This window comes from Lathamus discolor, chromosome 1, assembly GCF_037157495.1.
Source record: "Lathamus discolor isolate bLatDis1 chromosome 1, bLatDis1.hap1, whole genome shotgun sequence".
Lineage (NCBI taxonomy): Eukaryota > Metazoa > Chordata > Aves > Psittaciformes > Psittacidae > Lathamus > Lathamus discolor.
In genome coordinates, this window is record NC_088884.1 from 39055725 (window position 1) to 39073617 (window position 17893).

Below are 17893 nucleotides of genomic sequence, written 5' to 3' on the forward strand. Positions count from 1 at the left end.
TAATAAAAATCTTGAGGTAAAACTCCACCTGTTAACATAAGCAAAGTTATAAACTGGATTCTGCAACTTCACCTCTACCATTCATAGTTTGTTTTCCATAATTGCAGCCAGCGGCACCAAACTCTTTCTCAGCATGTTTAGTTTCTCCTTGGATCTCCACTGTTTTTAACTCTGTTATGGTTTGTTAGTACTGCTGCTTTTTCATCCTTGTAGTACTTAGGTACCTTCAATATTAATTTTCTTAGTAATCATTGCCAAGTGGATGAAGGGCAAGGATTATGTCTGACCTTAGTTCAGCTCGTTTTACTGTTAAAACACCATCTCCCCAAAATACATTTGCTGTTTGGGGGTGAATTGGAATTTCTACATCCACGATTTGTCAGACTGTGCAAGACAAGGGCCTTCCAGGACACCTGAAAGAAGAGGAGTTGATTTGAAGGATGGTGGCATGCTTGGGCAGGCAAGGAGAACATTTTGTGCCCCGTTTGCTGTATTTCTCAGGGTTTCTTCCTGTTCTGCCGAACACTCGTATCCCTTTAAAGCCCTGTGTTTCCACAGGACAACATTCCAGCTCTGGCACCTCTTACATGTGTTCAGTCTCCAAACATTAAAGTAAATTAGTCAGCCTTTGCTGAAGTACAGAAATCTCTTACTTTTTTCCCAAGTAATTATAAAGTGAAGAGGTCCTTTTTGTGACCGTTTGGGGAATGAGGTTCTTGGAGCTGACCACACTCAGTAATTGCTAGTTCAGGGCAATGTCTTATTTTGGTGCTACATCTCTTATGTGCATGTGAGGTCTGGTACGTGGGAGTCCCGTGTTCCAGAAACCTAAGTTTTGTTTTCCAATTGAAAGAACTTGGCTTCGTGGTAGTGAAGATACGCTAGCCAAAATAAATAGAACGTTGAAGTATGGGCTATTTTAAGTCCTAAGCAGGATACCAGGATTCTTAAATCATATAGAATTTGCCACCATGGATTACATCATGACTCTGAAGACACAGGATTTGCCACATCAGATAGATAGGTTATCCATTTAATCCATTGTATTAGGCAGTTATGAAGCGGGCAGTATTTGGCTACCAGAAAAACTCAAAGGGCTGACTGCAGTACCATTTCAGCTTTCCTCACCTATTTTCTGGAAGGAATAACATGGCAATAAACCAGTCATTATTTTACTCAGTAACATTTTTTCTTATGTGGTAAGTTGGTTCCTCTGTTTATTAGTCTGTTTGCTGTCTCAGATGCCTGTAGGATTTCCACTTGCATCCTAAATTTGTTACGTGCGAAAAAATCAAATCTGCTTTGCTTTACTGACAGCTCTGGTTAACAAGCAGAGGATGTGTAATGTGTTACTAGAAATTGACTATGTGTAACATGAAATGCTCAGATTTATACTCTCAGTTTGTACTTAATATCTAAGGTGACAGTATCCAGGTGAAATTCCATGCTGTAGAATAACCATTAACATCAATAGTGCTCAAAAACCCTTCAGCTGAGAAAATGACTTACAATAATGCATCCGTAGGGATTTGGCTGTGCTTTCTTCAAGTATTTCCGATTGTGAGGGTTTAAAAGAGGAGAAAGATGTACTGGAATGAGCTTCAGGGAGGGGCAGTTCTATGCTGTGTGGCTCATCATAGGGCAAACAGAAAAACAAAACAGAATTGAGTGGAGTTGCTAGTGTTTGAAAGAATTGAGTATGTAAGCTTCAGCTTCTGTCATAAGATTTCAGGCTGGTAAAGGTAATGTAAACTTTGCCATTTTTTGGGGTGAATTTTTAAATAGAGGACTTAATCCACAGTTCATGCAATATTGCTTAAAGTATGTTTTTCCTTTGACATATTATTTCCTCAATATTCTTCATGAAGGATCTAGAAGAAGAGGCTGCTTCATAAATTGCATCCCATCCTTGCTGCTTGTTTTTTTGCAGGGTGAAGGTTCACTGTTAAACAAATCTAAATACACCAGTTGTAATAAAATATCAATCAGTACGTAACATGCTGTGTAAGGGTGGGAATGATGAAACATGAAGGGTATAAAATCTGAAATAATTTTATGTTTAGTATCATTCTGTAAAGAGTTTGTAAGGAAAAAAGGTCCTTAAGGGAAAAATAAGGGACAGGAAGAGAGATCAAAAGTAAGTTGTGGAGTGGTTTGTATCTGTTTGACAGCAGTTTTGTTTCCATATAATCAAAGCCATAAAAAAGATTAAAAACAACTTCTGCTTTAAAAGAAATCAGTGTTGAGACATCAGGAACATTCCTATAAGAAGCCATTCATCCAACTCTAATGAAATTAGATTTCTTGTTTTGCGTAGGTCACCTTTGTCACCAAGTCTTTTGTCTGTGATTAGTCTTGCAGCATGTGCTGGAGACTGATGGTTGCAGTAATACCGTTGGGGATGCTTCGTGTCTGAATACCTGTATAAATGTAAACATCCAAACACTTGGAGGCCACGAATGTTGAACTTTGAGAGAAAAGTATCAAAGTTAATTTTTCATATTTCAATGTGTTCAGTTGTCTAGTTGTTTGTGATGTCTACTGCTAGTGTCTAAGTCAGATGCAATGTAGACAACCAAAATTTGGACTCGGTTTCTCATGCAGTAAATGGAAGGAGGTCAGTCTCTGTGGAGTGAAGGCATTGACTAACAGTGTTTAGGCCAGTAACGTAAAATGCAGGATGAATCTGGTGTCTACTTGAATAATAAAAACCTTTCCTCTGTGCTCCTCTGGTTTCCCTTTGCATCTTTCCACCTGAAGTAAAGTAGGTAGGGAAGTGAGGTAGGGAAAAAAATAAAGTTCTAGAAGAGATTAAGTCTAGGAATGTGATGGGTCTAGTCCTATGCAAAATATTTTAAGTGTTAGCTATTTTAAGTAATAGTTTTGAGGAGGTTAATATATACTTCTAAGGAGGTTTATAAGAGGTGGCAACATTAATATTCATGGATGGAGGGAGAAAAGGGAGTTTTGCTTAATACTTAGCAATTTGTATCTATTTTTTCTATAGGTAAAATAATTTGCCATTATCATCACCTCTGATAATTCCTGAGAAAGGAAGGAGAAAGCCCTTTCTGGGCTTGGGACAATCCTTTGTGAAGAGCTAATTCTACTTCTGCCTCTAAGTTACAAATGCAAGAGAACTCACGTCTCTTAGTGGGGACTTCATGGGTTTTCAGAACAAAAAAAGAAAAATTCTTGTGTCCCACCTTCTTCTGCATTTTGTAGTTTGAGGCTGCATCTTACCTGAGAGAAGTTTCAGGAGGGGCACCCTCAAGCTCTCCCATTTCAAAGAGGCTCACACAACAGGCATAAAGGAACAAGAACCCCTGCTCGTGCTTGCCTGCAATACAGCTTATGTGGAGACGTGCAGCTGTGTCACAGGAAAACATGGCTCCAGTGTGGCATATAGCTTAGGTCAATGACAAGGCAATTGTAAACCTTCAGGAAGGCATCTCAGGAGCCTCTTGATTTTTCTCAAGGTCTGGTCCCAACTGCTGTTACAGCCATCAATCAGAAGGTTGAAATTTGGCTCTCAGCCAAATGTGCGTCACTTTAAACAGGCTATGATAGCTACAAGGTCACGGTTTCTGTGAAGGGTACCGTTTTTGTTAGGTATTCAAGTAAACTGCATTTCTGTTATGTGGACTGTTGCCAGTTCTTGAGATGAGAGTGCTTCATGATGGCATTGATGGCTCCAGGATGGAGAGTTGTGTGCAAGTTAAAAATGTTCCCTTTTGTGGTAAAGTGTCTTTTGCATGATACATGTGAACTGAAACATGGCACAATTTGAGTATGAAATAGCATGCATGGTCCATTCTTTCAGGGTTTTAAGAAATTAGGAAGAAAAGGTGCTAGCCATTTTTCAATTGCCTTACTCCCTCAAATACTGGTTTAGCAGAATAATTATTTTTTAAAATAATAATAGTTGTCTTTTCATTCGTGTATCTCATGTTCCCAAATGACTTATTTCCACAGAAACTGGTGTTAACTGTAGCGGGTTTGTAATACTTCCTTTTACTCTACCTTTTCAGTAAATATTTTAAATGAGTAGGAAATAAAAGTGCAGAGGAGTTTGGTATTCTAGTAGTTGGGATTATGTCCTTTTACATACATGTGTGTGTATATATATATATATATATTTATTTTTTCTACACAGCTTAGGCCAAATGAGAAACAGTCTTTGAAAATGGTCGATGATGACACTTTAAATTTGAAAGTGTACATAGTCTTCTAAATTGGACAATTTGGAATATTATAGACAAAAATGACGCTCTAAGTGTGTATTTCTATTGCTTAGCTGTGATCAAAATAATAATATTTTGATGCTTGATAATATGAGAATGAATACATTCAAGTGCTTGTCAGCCTGAGTGCTAACAACCTGTACACAGGCATCTTTCTCCAGTTACTCCATGGTACTGATCAGCCTTTCTAGATACTAACATTTCTGAGGCCCCAATTTAAGAAAAGCCCCAATTTTTTTAAACTACAGTTTTGTGGTACAAAACACTTTAAAGTTATGTTAATGTGCTATGGTTAGGTTTTCTGCGCTCTCGCTATAGATGTAAGAGCAAGACATACAGAGGATCTAGCACTGTGGCAGTTAGTGATTTGAAAGATCACATTTTCATTTGAAAAGAATTCATGCAAAAGATGGATTTACAGACAAGGCACCTTTGCTTCTCCATACTTCTTCTGGGCCATGATATGGTTCGGGGTTTTTCCTTCCCTGAGTTTTAAAAGATGTGTGCTGGGAATTAAAATATCCCCCAAAGTTAATCTTTGATTATGCAACCAAAGCATGCAGAGCTAATTTAATGCCAGGTTTTACGTTGGCATTGCAACAGTGAGCAGAGTTTAATGGGTCAGCCAGTTATCATCAGCAAAAGGAGGAATACGACTGCAGCTTGCCCATGTGGCTTTTCTTACCCGAAGGGAACACACATGTTCTGACCATTCCCAAGCTGGGGACATTGCACAATTGCAAGTGTCAGAATTTCTACAAGCTTTGGCATATGGCTTTAAAAAAATATCTGCTATATTTACATTGATGCTTTGTCTTCCTTGACTTTTCAGATTAGCGTAACTTGTTGCCACTGCTTAGTTCTTGAGGGAAAAGGACATGGTTTATTTTACAGAGCCAAGTAATAAATCTTTCTGAAGTTACGGCAGTTCCTAACTTTAACTCTGTTAACAAGGTCTAGATAAGCACTGGTCCTGGTTTGTCTTGCCTGGGATTTTACCTTGTAAAGCAGTAATGAATGTGTTGGGGAGAATCAGAAAATACTCACCCCTTCCCCCTCCTTGCATGACTGCACCCAACCACCACTGATACTTTGTGAACGGGAAATTACAGCTCCTAAATTTGACATTGTAGACATAACTGAAAAGATTAACTTTTAGGGTTGTGACTGTGAAAATGTCTACTTCTCCTTGTATGTTTAAGTTTGGGTAAATATTTTGCAATCTGGGAAGATTTAAGAAAATCCCAAACAGAGTAAATGGCCAACTTGTAATTGGAAACAACTGGTTGGAGAATTTTGCTATTCCTTTACATTTAAAAGAAGTTAGGTGCTGTAAATTCGTGTGCTTTCTTTTATCCATTTTAAAACTCTGTTTAGATCACTTAAGAATCATTCTTAGGTAACTGAAATAGGCTACTCTGCTTTGGGTAGCCAAACCATGTGAAGGCTTTATAACTCTGCTCGAAAAATATCAGGGTAAATACCTGTGCAAACACACCTGCATGAGTTTAGCTTGCCTGTGAAAAGTTTTAATTTTGTTATTTTTCTAATGACTACCTGTAAGATTCCGGGGGGGGGGGGGGGGGGGAGAGGTGTACGAAGCTTTCTGCTCCCTCTTTCCTTTCTCCCATCCTAAAGATTTTTAGCAGGGAATTTGGTAAACTAAGTAAATCCCAGTCGTTAGTGCAGGGGCTAAATTTTCTGAAAAACTGGGCAGAGATGGCTAATGCTGTGATTCTGTCCCCAGCTGGCTCTGGCACTTGCTGGGCTCTCTGCTGAGCTGGTATGTTGAGCCAACAAAAATGTAACCTGACCAAAAAACATAGTTGAATAATACCAGCTAGATGGGTCAGGCCATCGTAGAACCAGAGCCCTGTGCATGTTGCAGAGGGATAGATCTTCAATACAGCTGTGTACGATTTTGTCCAAGATCAAGAAAACTTATGGCTAAAGGGCAAATAAATTATAGGAAGGGTATGTGACTTGCTCCAAGTTCCTGGTACTAAATACCACTTGCGCACAGCAGAGAATCTGTATGTGTAGTATGTGTATGCAAAATAACATATCTATCAAGCAGTTCAGTAAGTTTAGCCCTCTGCCTTTGTGAAATGTAGGGTTTAGTTTCAAGTTAAATACAAGTTGGTTATTATTTCTTTTTTTTTCAATGTCTTATTGCAGTGCAATCAAACTTACGTTGAGTCCATGTCATCCTTTAGTGTTAACTAGGATAGCTTTATTGGATCAAACTTCAAATATCAGTGTCTCCGGTTATCCAGTAAATAGTGAATTCTGACAGACAATATTAAATATAAGGGAACAGTAAGAAGGAGCATGTCTGTATTCTAAGACCCTTCTAAATATCTGCAGCTTATAGGCTTTGAACCAGATGTGACGTCCTTGAGTTTAAAAGCTCTTCATGGAGCTTGCGTTTACCCAGTTACTGTCTGAGTCTTTAAGTTTCTGGAACTCATTCCCACAATATGTTGTGGATCACAAAGTCTAACTACATACCATGTGCAAAACTACTGTGGTGTTTTTTTGACCCTGCCTCTTAATAATGTCCACTACTGCTCCCTAATGCTTGCACTTGGAAAATACTTGTGCTTCATTTATCTTCTCCATGTCACCTATCGTTCTGTACTCATCTTTTCTAACCTCTGTGGCTCCTTTTTCCAAGCTGAGCAGTCCAAGCACTATGTTTCTGGTTTTACTCTGCCTTTTTTTGACAGGGGAAGGCGTGATTGCGTACATTACTACATCTCTGGGTGCACTGGGGATTCATACAGTAGAATTGTATTTTTGGTTTGGCTCTTTGAGTTCTTTCCAAACAATTGCTTCATTTGCTTTATGATAGCTACTGAGCTAGTATTTCATTGAACTGTGTGACTACATGACTGTTTTTCCTAACAGATAAAGCTCCTATGCTAGCTGTGTTATTTCACATTTACCAGCACTGCAGTGTTAGCCATACAAGTCAGCATTTGTGTGTGTTCAGTAGGATAAGCAAGAGGGAGTTAGGCAGAGGAAGCTGTATGTGTTCTTCTGTTTGTGTCCTGTGGTTTGGTTCAGTATGTGCTATGGATAATGGGAGCTTTGCATCTGTCACTTCCACACACTGAATTGGGTAAGCAGTGAGTGGGAATGAGTGGAGTCCCCAGTGTTATAGGCGACAATGCAGAAACGGACACAGGTGATTTTCTTCCAAGACCCAGCTAGGCACTGAAATGCTGGGTAAGCCCTGAGAGATCAGTCTCTTGTCTAAAACTCCACTTAATATGCATCCTGGCCATCAATCCCTCACTTGACGTAATACTGCCAAAATAATTTTAATGTACGTATTTTTGTTATTTACTAACTTGTATCTTAAAACCCAGAAAAATTACATTTCTATGTACTCTTCTAGTTCTAGGTCAAATGATTAGTTCTGTGACAAGACAGCATGACACTTTGAGTATGACAGAAGTCCTGATGCTGCAGGAGAGGCTGGGAATATTAATGGCCAAATCTAGGTGAGTGATTTTTAATTCTGCTGGTTCCCTAGCTGTTTCATTTATTCCTTATAGCCTTAGTTTACATCTCTTCTTTGAACCAGCATTGCAGTTCTTGATTTTCTGAAGTATTAATATCAGATTATATTGGAGAAAAAGTAACAAGCTTATACGATTATTAATACCCTACCCTTTCTTTTCGTCTTTCTTGTGATACAGTGGCCATACTTCATACATTTTCATATAGTTTGTTGCAAGCTTTCTGCTTGCAACGCTAGTGATTTATCCCAAACTATTTTGCAGTTAAGGATTTTTTAAATTGTTTGAGGTTTGCAAGCACCTGCGTACAACAGATTTTATCAGCTGTTTTATGCTGAATGCTGAGAAAGTCATGATAGTAAAACAGCATGCTGCTATCTAGTTCTGTTTCCACTTTCTCAAAATGTTTGGGGAGGTCTAACACTGAGCTTTCTTAAGTGCAAGTATCTGTGCCTGAAGGCTGCTGGAAGCATCTACAGCTATGACTGCTGTATGGATCAGAGCTTGAAACCTTTTGCTGCAAATTTATATATTCATTGTGAATTTGCATTGCAGCTATTGTCACTTGTTGCTCTTTTTAGCAGTGAATTCTCAGCATGAGTAGGGTACCATCAGTAGGCTAGCAAGACCAACAACATGAATGTTACTGTAGTGAGGCATTGTGGAGTGCAGGGTAGGAAATTAGTACTAGGTTTTATTACCTGTATCTCCCTTTCTAAACAAATCAGGTAGAATTCAGAGTAAAAAATTTTGCTGAACTAACTGTGGCATGTATGTGTGAACACTATTAAAAATAGTCTGTAATTGAGTGATTTGACTGATGAAGAAGGTTTAGGACTTCACTATGCAAAAATCAGTTGTGTGTAGCATAGCTTCATTCTCTAACAGTACAAGCAAACAATTGACCCCCCAGTTTCATATTGAGCTGGGGGAAAAAAGCTCCGTCAAATTAGTGCATGTTTTGGTGTTATGGCCAGAAATGACAGCAGAGAATCCATGATTTTGACTGTATGTCTGGCGCTTTGCCTCATACTGGGATTAATCCAAGCCATATTGTTACCTTTTATGTTAAATTCTCCATTTCACCTCTGCAGGGCTTTAGTGGCAGATTTATACAGTCTCTAGGATAGCAGTATCTCTTTTGAGTTGGGTTTTCTGGTCAAGAAGAGTGGAAGAGTTAGCCACTCTTCATTGTATTCCTTGCATCTTACTTCTCAGCAGACTAAAGTGCTACTTGGGGTACTGCTTCTGCATGGTAATACAAATACAAATGCCTGTCTAGAAAGCAAGTCTCAGTTTTATTAAGGTGACATTAGAGTTTTTTCCCCTTTAGCCAGGCAAAGTTACCAACCAGTTCTTCTTTCTTGATTCCTAATGGCATACCTTGTGTTGACTTACTCTTCCAGGATTTTGCCCCACTTTTCATTTTTGTAGTGGAAATTCTAGTTCTTACCTGGTATAAAGATGAGGTAAATAGTCAAGGTTTCTTTTGTCTGACTTTCTCATGTTTCTTAAATATGAGACTTGCCCCATTCTGCAAGGTGGTAGAGGGAGGAGAAGGTTGTTGTGAGACTTGGTTCTATGAACATTTTATCACACTGTTTTATGAAAGTTCTACCACACATAGAAAAATATTTAAATGAAAATACTGAAATGCCAGATATTTTTATTTCCTTATTTTGGGTTAGTTGAATATTTTACAGTTTTCTAGCAAATGAAGTAGACTCTATAACACAATCCAAATAGAACTGAAATAAAAGAAAAATTCAAGTTTTGAAATATTTGTGTTGAATGTGGGTTTTTTTCCTTCCCTTGACTTTGACTGTGTAGTTTTATGTGCATTGCTTATATGGGAAGTATTTAAATGTGAAGCACAGAGTCTCGCTGCTCTGCTGCCAGCACAGGGCTGCCTCCGGGCTTGGAATGCCTCCACTCTCTCTTGTAAGCCAGCCCTGGAGCTGCTGAAGCCAGGGCAGCCTTTCAGGATTGTCATGCAGGCTCTTTGTGTTGCCTCTGCTTGGTAACCTCCTACAGCCCAGAGCTTGTATGGGCGTCACTAGGGCTGTGTTCAGCAGTCTGGGCCAGGGAGTGCTCATTTAGAACTGGAATCCAGAGAGTTGCCCTATGTAAAGGCCCTGGTTCAGGAGATGAGAATCGCACCCAGTAAGTTGCTGGGTTTTGTTTTCCCCAGGCTGCTACCATGGGAATTAAGGTGACAAATCAAATGGGTCTGTTTTGTAGTAACCTAGACTTGAAGTATTGGTAGGACTTTAACAGCTTGGTGTTGCCACTCCTAAGTGCCAAATCTAATTTAACTATTTAAAAATATTTCTAATATTTATGTTGATTTTTTTTTATTGCTTATGACTGTAAAATTCATCATGAAGAATTGTCATTTCAAAGAGCAATTTGTTTTGGGTTTTTATTGATGATATTCTAATTTTCCTTCGACTAAATGATATTTTTCATGTTTGGTTGGGTCTTTTTTCCCCTTTAGAGATCTCATGGTCTTCTAAAGAAGTCATGGGTAGCTGTTGTAGCTGTCCAGATAAAGAAACTGTCCCAGATAACCATCGAAACAAGTTTAAGGTAAGCAAATGATGCGATACGTTCTTAATTATTTTGTTGCTTTCTTGCAGAGCAGGTAGGGTTTTTTTTCTTAAAAAAATTAAGTAAAAAAAAAAGGGTGAGAATTACTGAACAGTTAAAACATTGCAGAGTTGAAGGCGTCCATGGCTACAGGTTTCTACTGCCCCTTTGAGAACTCCTCTCTTACCAGCAGTGACAGGAATTCTCTAGATGGGTAGGCTTTTTTGTGACAGTTTTGATCTTCAGGAAAGAGCAGCAGTCCTGTGCTTTTGTTGGTAGGGCCCTAGTAAATGTTTTTTGCCTCTGTGAGGTTATGGAAGTTAGGAAGGGAGTTGTGAGCATAAGGGAAGATCTGTTGGAGAAGTGTGATTGTGAACCTGTATGTGGAGTCAGCAATGGAAAATTTTTGAAGCCCACTACTAATGGTAATATTTTTATCAGGATAATAAAAAGTTTTTATTTGTCCTTTAAGAAATTTTATTTATAAATGTGCTTCTGTCCCTCATATCCCTGGAATTTATAAGCTTGTGAACACTTGTTCATGTGTTTAACGTGCTTAACATGAAGCTGCTGAAGTCAGTGACTTTAAGTAAACATACCTTTTCATAGTCACACAAGTCAGATTTGCTTCTGTGCTCCAAACTCTCTGTGAGTTGGCAAAGGAATGTAATGCTTCCATAGTGAAAAACGATTCATGAGTTGCCTTAGGGCAACACCAAAATGAGCTTTAAAGCTATGGGAATTTCTGGAAATGTTTCATATTATCAGTAGAAAAAGCTGAAGGATAAAATATTTTTCTGTATTCTTGCTTTTTATGCATTTGACATCACTTTGTGTAACTAGTTCCTGTTATTCTCCTCATAGGATTTCTCTATTGTTTGTGTGGGTCACCGATTTAGCAGCAGGGGGGAGGAGATGCAAGCATGTAATTTGTAAAATGAAGAAAGTTGGCATAAGCCTCAGTGGCAGATTTAACTACTCCTAATTCTTTTCAATTGACTAGATCTCAACTTGAAAATCTCTCTTTAAGGAGTAACATTATTTGATGTCATAGGGAAGATTTTTTTGGTAGCCTTTTTATCGAGCAAGACACAATCCCATTAGAAGCAGTATTGTGAGATAAAATAAATGTGGAGGAATCTTATAATTGAAGATGTCCATACAGGGGTATTGGACTAGGTGACCTTTGAAGCTCTCTTCCAACCCAAACTATTTCTATGAGTCTGTGAAAATAGACGTTGTCCAGATTGCCTAAAGGATGCACATGACCTCAAACTGGTTTAAAAGCAGAAAGAAGGGTTTTAATCTTTATACACATTTTCACACAAGGTAATCATAGGATATTTGAATTATTTTGGGTTTTTTTTTTTGAAAAGGCATAAAAAAGTCTAAACCAGTCTGGTGATTCAGCACAGTGCAAGGCTATACATGTATGTGGAGGAAGCTTTATCTTGGAGCCGCTTATCCTTTTTCATTCATTTACTCAACTGTAAGTGGGGTTATGTGACAAATCAAGTGTTTTTTTCAGAAATGGGTCTCTAAAAAGATTCCGTTATCTGAGGTATGCCTTATCTGGATGAAAACACTAGAACATGTACATAAAACCAGTTTTAAAAAATTAAACTTACAAATCCCTTGTGTTTTAAATTTCTCCTTGGATTTTACAGTAATGTCATGTAGTCTTACTCATACTGGTTTTAAATATGTATTACTTTTAATTCTGGGTGGGGGAAGCAAAGGAACTGGTTTGATGAGGTGTTTTGTGTTTCTGACTTTTACCTCAAGGATCATAACCAGCATGACAGAGCAGGTGGAGCGTTATCAGGGAAACATTAGTAGTAGTAGTATTGGTGTTCAGACAGTACTGACCTAATGCTATGTAACTTCCTTTTTATAGGTTATTAATGTGGATGATGATGGTAATGAACTGGGTTCTGGCATAATGGAACTTACAGATACAGAACTAATTTTGTACACCCGTAAAAGGGACTCTGTAAAATGGCACTACCTCTGTCTCCGTCGCTATGGCTATGACTCAAATCTTTTCTCTTTTGAAAGTGGCCGAAGGTGTCAAACTGGACAAGGTATGTGAACTTTTTGTATTGAAAGCTTTTTGGAAATTATTTGATGTTGGATGACACTTCCGTTCCTTCTCCCCCCATCCCCCAAACAAAAAGTATATTTGCCTGTCCTTTGGCAAGAGTTATAAAGGCTATAGTTTTATATGGGAAAGTGGTTTCTGGGGGAAGAAAGTGTGTTACCTTATGAGGAACGGTCTTACGGTAAAATGAGGATTTCAGTTGTACACAGTTTTTGGCATTGTAGACGTGGAGCACTTCATGCTAGTACATGTGGATAGCTCTCATCAGCTTAGGAGGTGTTTTTGACAAGGAAATCCTTCTACCTCGGAGGCTGACTTGACCTTCAGAGAAGGGCAGTGAAACCTGGAACTGTGGAGGAATCTCCTTGGAATTCAAAGAATTCTCAATTTTTAGATTTTAAAAGATTGGAACACTGATACGAACTGGATATCCCTACTCTATTACTGTCTTCAGTAACACACTTTTTCATCCTCTTCCTAAAACAAATGCCACTTCCATTTATATCAGTGATGCCATTTTTAAATTCATATTATTTGTATGAAGTGTAATCTCCAGTTATGCTCAGTTATTTTCTATGTGGCTTTAATTGGAAAAGATGGTTACCTTTGCAGTTCCCAGATCATGCCTGCCTTTGCCAAGGTTGGCTCCCAGTGAGAAGATTTAGGCTTTTCTCTCTCTTCACTGCAGCAGTCCCCAAGGGTATAGTAGTTTTGGCCACGTTTTGCATCTTTCTACTGGAATGTAGCTGTGTGTAGTTGGAATTCTTATGTATTTGTACCTTGTGAAATTAAGTTGCGTTTTCATTTTCTTACAGATTTTTAGCATTTAGTAGTGCTTTTATCAAGAATGATATTTAGCAATTGCAATTTTTTTTAAATTTGACTGTAAAAAATCAGTAAGATGAAAGCACTTGATCATAAACAAAGTTTACCATTCAATCTTCCTTGTCCAAGCAGAGGTAAGAGCAGACAGTTGGGGTATTTTAATAAGAGCTTAGAAGGCGTTCTCAGCTTATTTCCTAATGAGAAATGGAGATGTTTTCAAATGTTACAGTACACTCCATACTGAGCTAAATTCTCAGACTCCTTGAAGAAAGTGATAAACTTCATCTTTAAGGAAATCACTTTAATTGGTTTTTCAGATTTAATTTACTGCTGCTTCTAAATATGGAAAATAGATAAAATTAAACTGAAAATACTATTTTAAAGGTTCTTTCCCATGGCCTGTTAGCAAATGTGCAAAATTTTCCACTGAGTCTAAATGACTTTTCTGCTAGCCTCCTATATTAATTTTTTAATAGAGAAGATTAAGTAGCCTGTGTAAGAGCAGCCCTTTCCTCCCTCTTTTGTTTCTTGCCTTCCTTATGTAATATTAAAATTCTGTGAATATTGAGAAAAAAGAAATCTGCCGGAGAATGTTCTCTCTGCTGCCTTTTTTGCAATGGAGCATTGTTCCTGAGACCTACACTGGGCTTTGTGGGCACGGCTGCAAAACTTCACTTGGTGAGATGACCAAGAGTTGCGTCCGAGTATACCCTGAATATTGCCCAGCAACTTTTACTGATTGCATTACTTGTTATGCTTGTTTGTGTTCTCCATTTAATCTCAAATTATATTAATTGATGAGGTTTGGGAGTGCAGCTAAATAGATAATTAAGGGTAGAAAACTTGGAGGAGATTGTGTGTCACCATGTTCTGTAAGTGACAGATCACATTGTATTAATGTGGACATACTTAATAAAAATCAAGGTTTCATCAAGTTGGTTTTGCTTGCAATTTCAGGGCCAATTTGGTTCACCTCATACTTTAAGGAATCAGCAATTTGGAAGCACTTTTTAAAACAAATAGGTAAAGACAGCTGAATTTCTCAAAAACATACTAGGAGCTTTTTAAAGTTTGTGAACCTAGGATTTTTTTTTTTTTTTTTTTTATTTATTTTACTTTTTATCCCTTAAGATTTAAGTATCTTGTGTGAGTTTTCATAAATACGCAAAAAATTAAACATGGGTTATACTTGAACTGGATCATGGGTTGGAGAAATGGAGTAGAGAAGCACCTCTGCAGCTGCTGTGTTGCAAGCACGAAGCTTATTCACCGCAGCAGCTGAATATTAATTGTGGAGTGTCATTCCTCTTAGTCCATGTGATATATTCCCAGCTGGGTTTTTGTGAACTTCTGCCATACGGAGCCTTTCTGGTAGTTCTGATCTGTCACAGTTCTCTGTCCTTAAAGAAATATATTTTGATAGTAATTGCCAGTGTATTACCATAATTGTACTTACAGAACTAGCTATTTAGGTAGGTAGTTTTAGTAAAGAGTGTTTTAAGATTGTAATACTCACTTTAAAAAATGAGCACCTGCACCCACGTTTAACAAGCATGTCAACTTTAACTTCATGCTTTCAATGGAAGAATAATCCAAAGCTGCGACTTTGCTGGTGAGGGTAAGTTGGGGCGCTCCCTGCTGTTTAAAGGCAAAGTGGCACAATACACACGCAAAAGACATGGTATTGCTGCTAACTTTGTTTTCTGTGTCTATCCTTTAGCCTAAAGCAATTGGTTTGTTACTGTCCGTTTCACACAGTTTGTCTTACTAGCTTTTCATTTTAATCTTTTCAAAGAAACCAAACTTTTATCCAGTGTTTAAATTCTTCTTTCTTGTTGTACAGGGATCTTATTTTTATGGTAATTTAAGAGAAACCTGACTTAAAAAATATGACCGTGTAACACCACAGTAGTTTCATTTACTAGTTTTGGTTTGGGTTTTTTAATTAATTTATCAAACAGGTATCCTTTTTCTCAGCTAAAAAAAAATGAAAGAAAAAACCTTGCCCCGCTTTGTGTTTTTTGTTTTGTTTTTGTTTAAACTCCTCATTTAGCACTCAAAACTTAGTTTGCTCTTAACTGAACCAGTTTTCTGTTCTAATTGAACTTTTGGTGCATGGGAATCTTATTCTTCTGTTAGATAAACACTTTAAGGTTTTCACAGTAATTTGTGTATTTTGGTGCAATAAAAGTTTCTTAACATTTTGTTTCTTTGGCAGGTATTCATTCCATGGATTCCAATTCTGTTTTTTGAAAGTTACATACATTGTAAGACATGTTTCTTAAGTTAAAGGATTTTGATTTTTTCCTTGTGTATTTATAGGAATCTTTGCCTTTAAATGTGCCCGTGCAGAAGAGCTATTTAATATGTTGCAAGAGATAATGCAGAATAATAGCATAAATGTGGTAGAAGAACCAGTAGTAGAAAGGAATAATCATCAAACTGAGTTGGAAGCTCCAAGAACCCCTCGAACACCTACCAGTAAGTGTGGTTATACTATCAGATGACATACCTGAATGTAATGTGGTGCTTAGCTGAAAATAGCATTTAATTTGCGTTAAATCTGTAAGTAATTAAAAAGAAAACTAATTTAAAGCTAAGAGGCTAAGTACCAGTAATGCATTCTCTTGAGGTACTTGCTGAGGATTTTTTTAGGGAATCCTAAGTCTTGGGAACAAAACTGCCATAGTCAAGTTCTTCAGCTTTAAGAAATAAGTTTTGGGAACTTAGTTGTTTCATAAGAGCACTGCTTCACTGAAGCAGTGTTGCATTACAAAGCAATTCAGTAGGTGTATGGGTAAGAACACTGAAGCAGTGTTGCTTTATAATATGTCACCGTATTTTACTTGTAGCATTTCTGAAAATGTTAATGTTGGGTAATGTTCCAACCTTTTTATTAGGGGGGAAAAAGTAATCGTAATATCACATCTACCGTGGGTTTGTAATATTTATTTTGCTGTGAGTAGATGGATGGGTGAAGTCCTTTCAAAAATACCAGAGGATTTTAAGTAATCTCAGCCAGATGGCTTGATATTTGAAACTAGGAATTCCAGGTTATTGATGATATCAGAGAAATAGAAGCTTATTATTATAAGTGTACTGTTTGTTAAGGAGACATGTTAATGGCAAAATGAGAAGTGGTTGCTTCAGAGATGTTTCTCAGTAAGTTCTGGGATGCTGTATTCTCCAATTTGCTTTTCCTTTCCTCTCCCCCAGCAAAATTGTCTTGTGAATATTTAACATTGGTTTACATATTTTAATTTCTCCTTTGAAAATCGGAATGAAGATACAAAGCATCTTACTCATATGCAGTAAAATGTTCTATTTTAATATGGCTTTACTTGTTTTCTAATTGAATCAGCACCTGGGTTCAATGCACAGAGTTTACCTAACGGCTATCCCAGATATCCATCTTTTGGAGATGCTTCATCACATCCTTCCAGCAGACATCCTTCTGTCGGAAGTGCACGCCTCCCCTCTGTCGGTGAAGAATCAACACATCCTTTACTTGTAGCAGAGGAGCAAGTGGGTATTTTTAAGTCTTATGTAAGCTAGGTTCTGCATTAGTTCAGATTTTTCTAATGCTTGCTCTGTAGTCTTTCATTTGCGTTTTTCAGTATAGGGTGTAATGTATTTCTACCATATTAACTGCCTCATAAAAGTGTTTGCTTTGCCTTTTCAAAATGACACTTTGTAGGATAGCTGGTGGAGGAAAGTAACTACTTCAAGTTGCTCATCTTATATATTAATAAAGATACAGAAAGTATGTATTGGCATATACTCAAAAATTTCAGTAAATATTTTTTACAACACCTGAGTTGTACTTTCTAATGAGAGATCTTGGTCAAAAAGCTGCTTTACATTTAAGTTTTCTATTAGGTGAATAGAAATTGTGGAATAATTTAGGTTAGAAGTCCTAATAATTTAGGTTAGATCTAGAGTCCTCTAGATCAAATCTTAAAGTTAGGGGCAGCTGCACAGAGCCTTGTCCTATCATGCTTTGAATACTCCAAGGGGATTCTACAACACTGAGCCAGTGTTTCACCACCTTTGTTGTGAAAGCATTTCTCCCTAATACATCAATGGATTTTTTCTTGTTACAGCTGGTAACTCATTGCCCCTTAGCCTTTTGCTGAACAGCTTCAAAAAGGGTTTGGCTCTTTTTCTTTATCTCTCAGGTAGTTGAAAACAGTTGTTAGGTGGTTTTCTGGCCTTCTGTCCTGGGTTCAGCAGTAGCAGTCATTTTTTTTCTCCTTCTTAGTAGCTGGTGCAGTGCTGTGTTTTTTGACTTTCAGCCTGGGAACAGCGCTGATAACACCGATGTTTTTAGTTATTGCTCAGATGTTTTAGTCTGACCAAGGACTTTGTGAGCCTCGTGGTCTGCCAGGGAGGAGGAGAAGGTGGGAGGAAGCAGAGACAGGACACCTGACCCAAACTAGCCAAAGAGGTATTCCATACCACAGCACGTTGTGCCTGGGATGTAACCAGGAGTTACCTGGAAGGGCTGGTTCACTGCTTGGTTGGGCTGGGTTTTCAACAGGTGGTATTGTATTCTCTTCCCTTGTTATTTCCCTTATCATTATTAATACTGGTGGTAGCAGTAGTAG

At 37.8% G+C, this 17893-nt stretch overlaps 1 protein-coding gene across 1 annotated transcript in view; it reads left to right on the forward strand.

The window, feature by feature from the left end:
- The window catches only part of FRS2 (fibroblast growth factor receptor substrate 2), a 58352-nt gene that overhangs the window by 31174 nt on the left and 9285 nt on the right, over positions 1–17893 (forward strand). Inside the window, exons 2-6 of the mRNA XM_065668773.1 lie at positions 7648–7753; positions 10269–10360; positions 12258–12444; positions 15609–15767; positions 16648–16811. Coding sequence (XP_065524845.1) covers positions 10295–10360; positions 12258–12444; positions 15609–15767; positions 16648–16811 — 576 coding nt within the window. The 5' untranslated portion in view covers positions 7648–7753; positions 10269–10294. The remainder of the gene's footprint in view (positions 1–7647; positions 7754–10268; positions 10361–12257; positions 12445–15608; positions 15768–16647; positions 16812–17893) is intronic.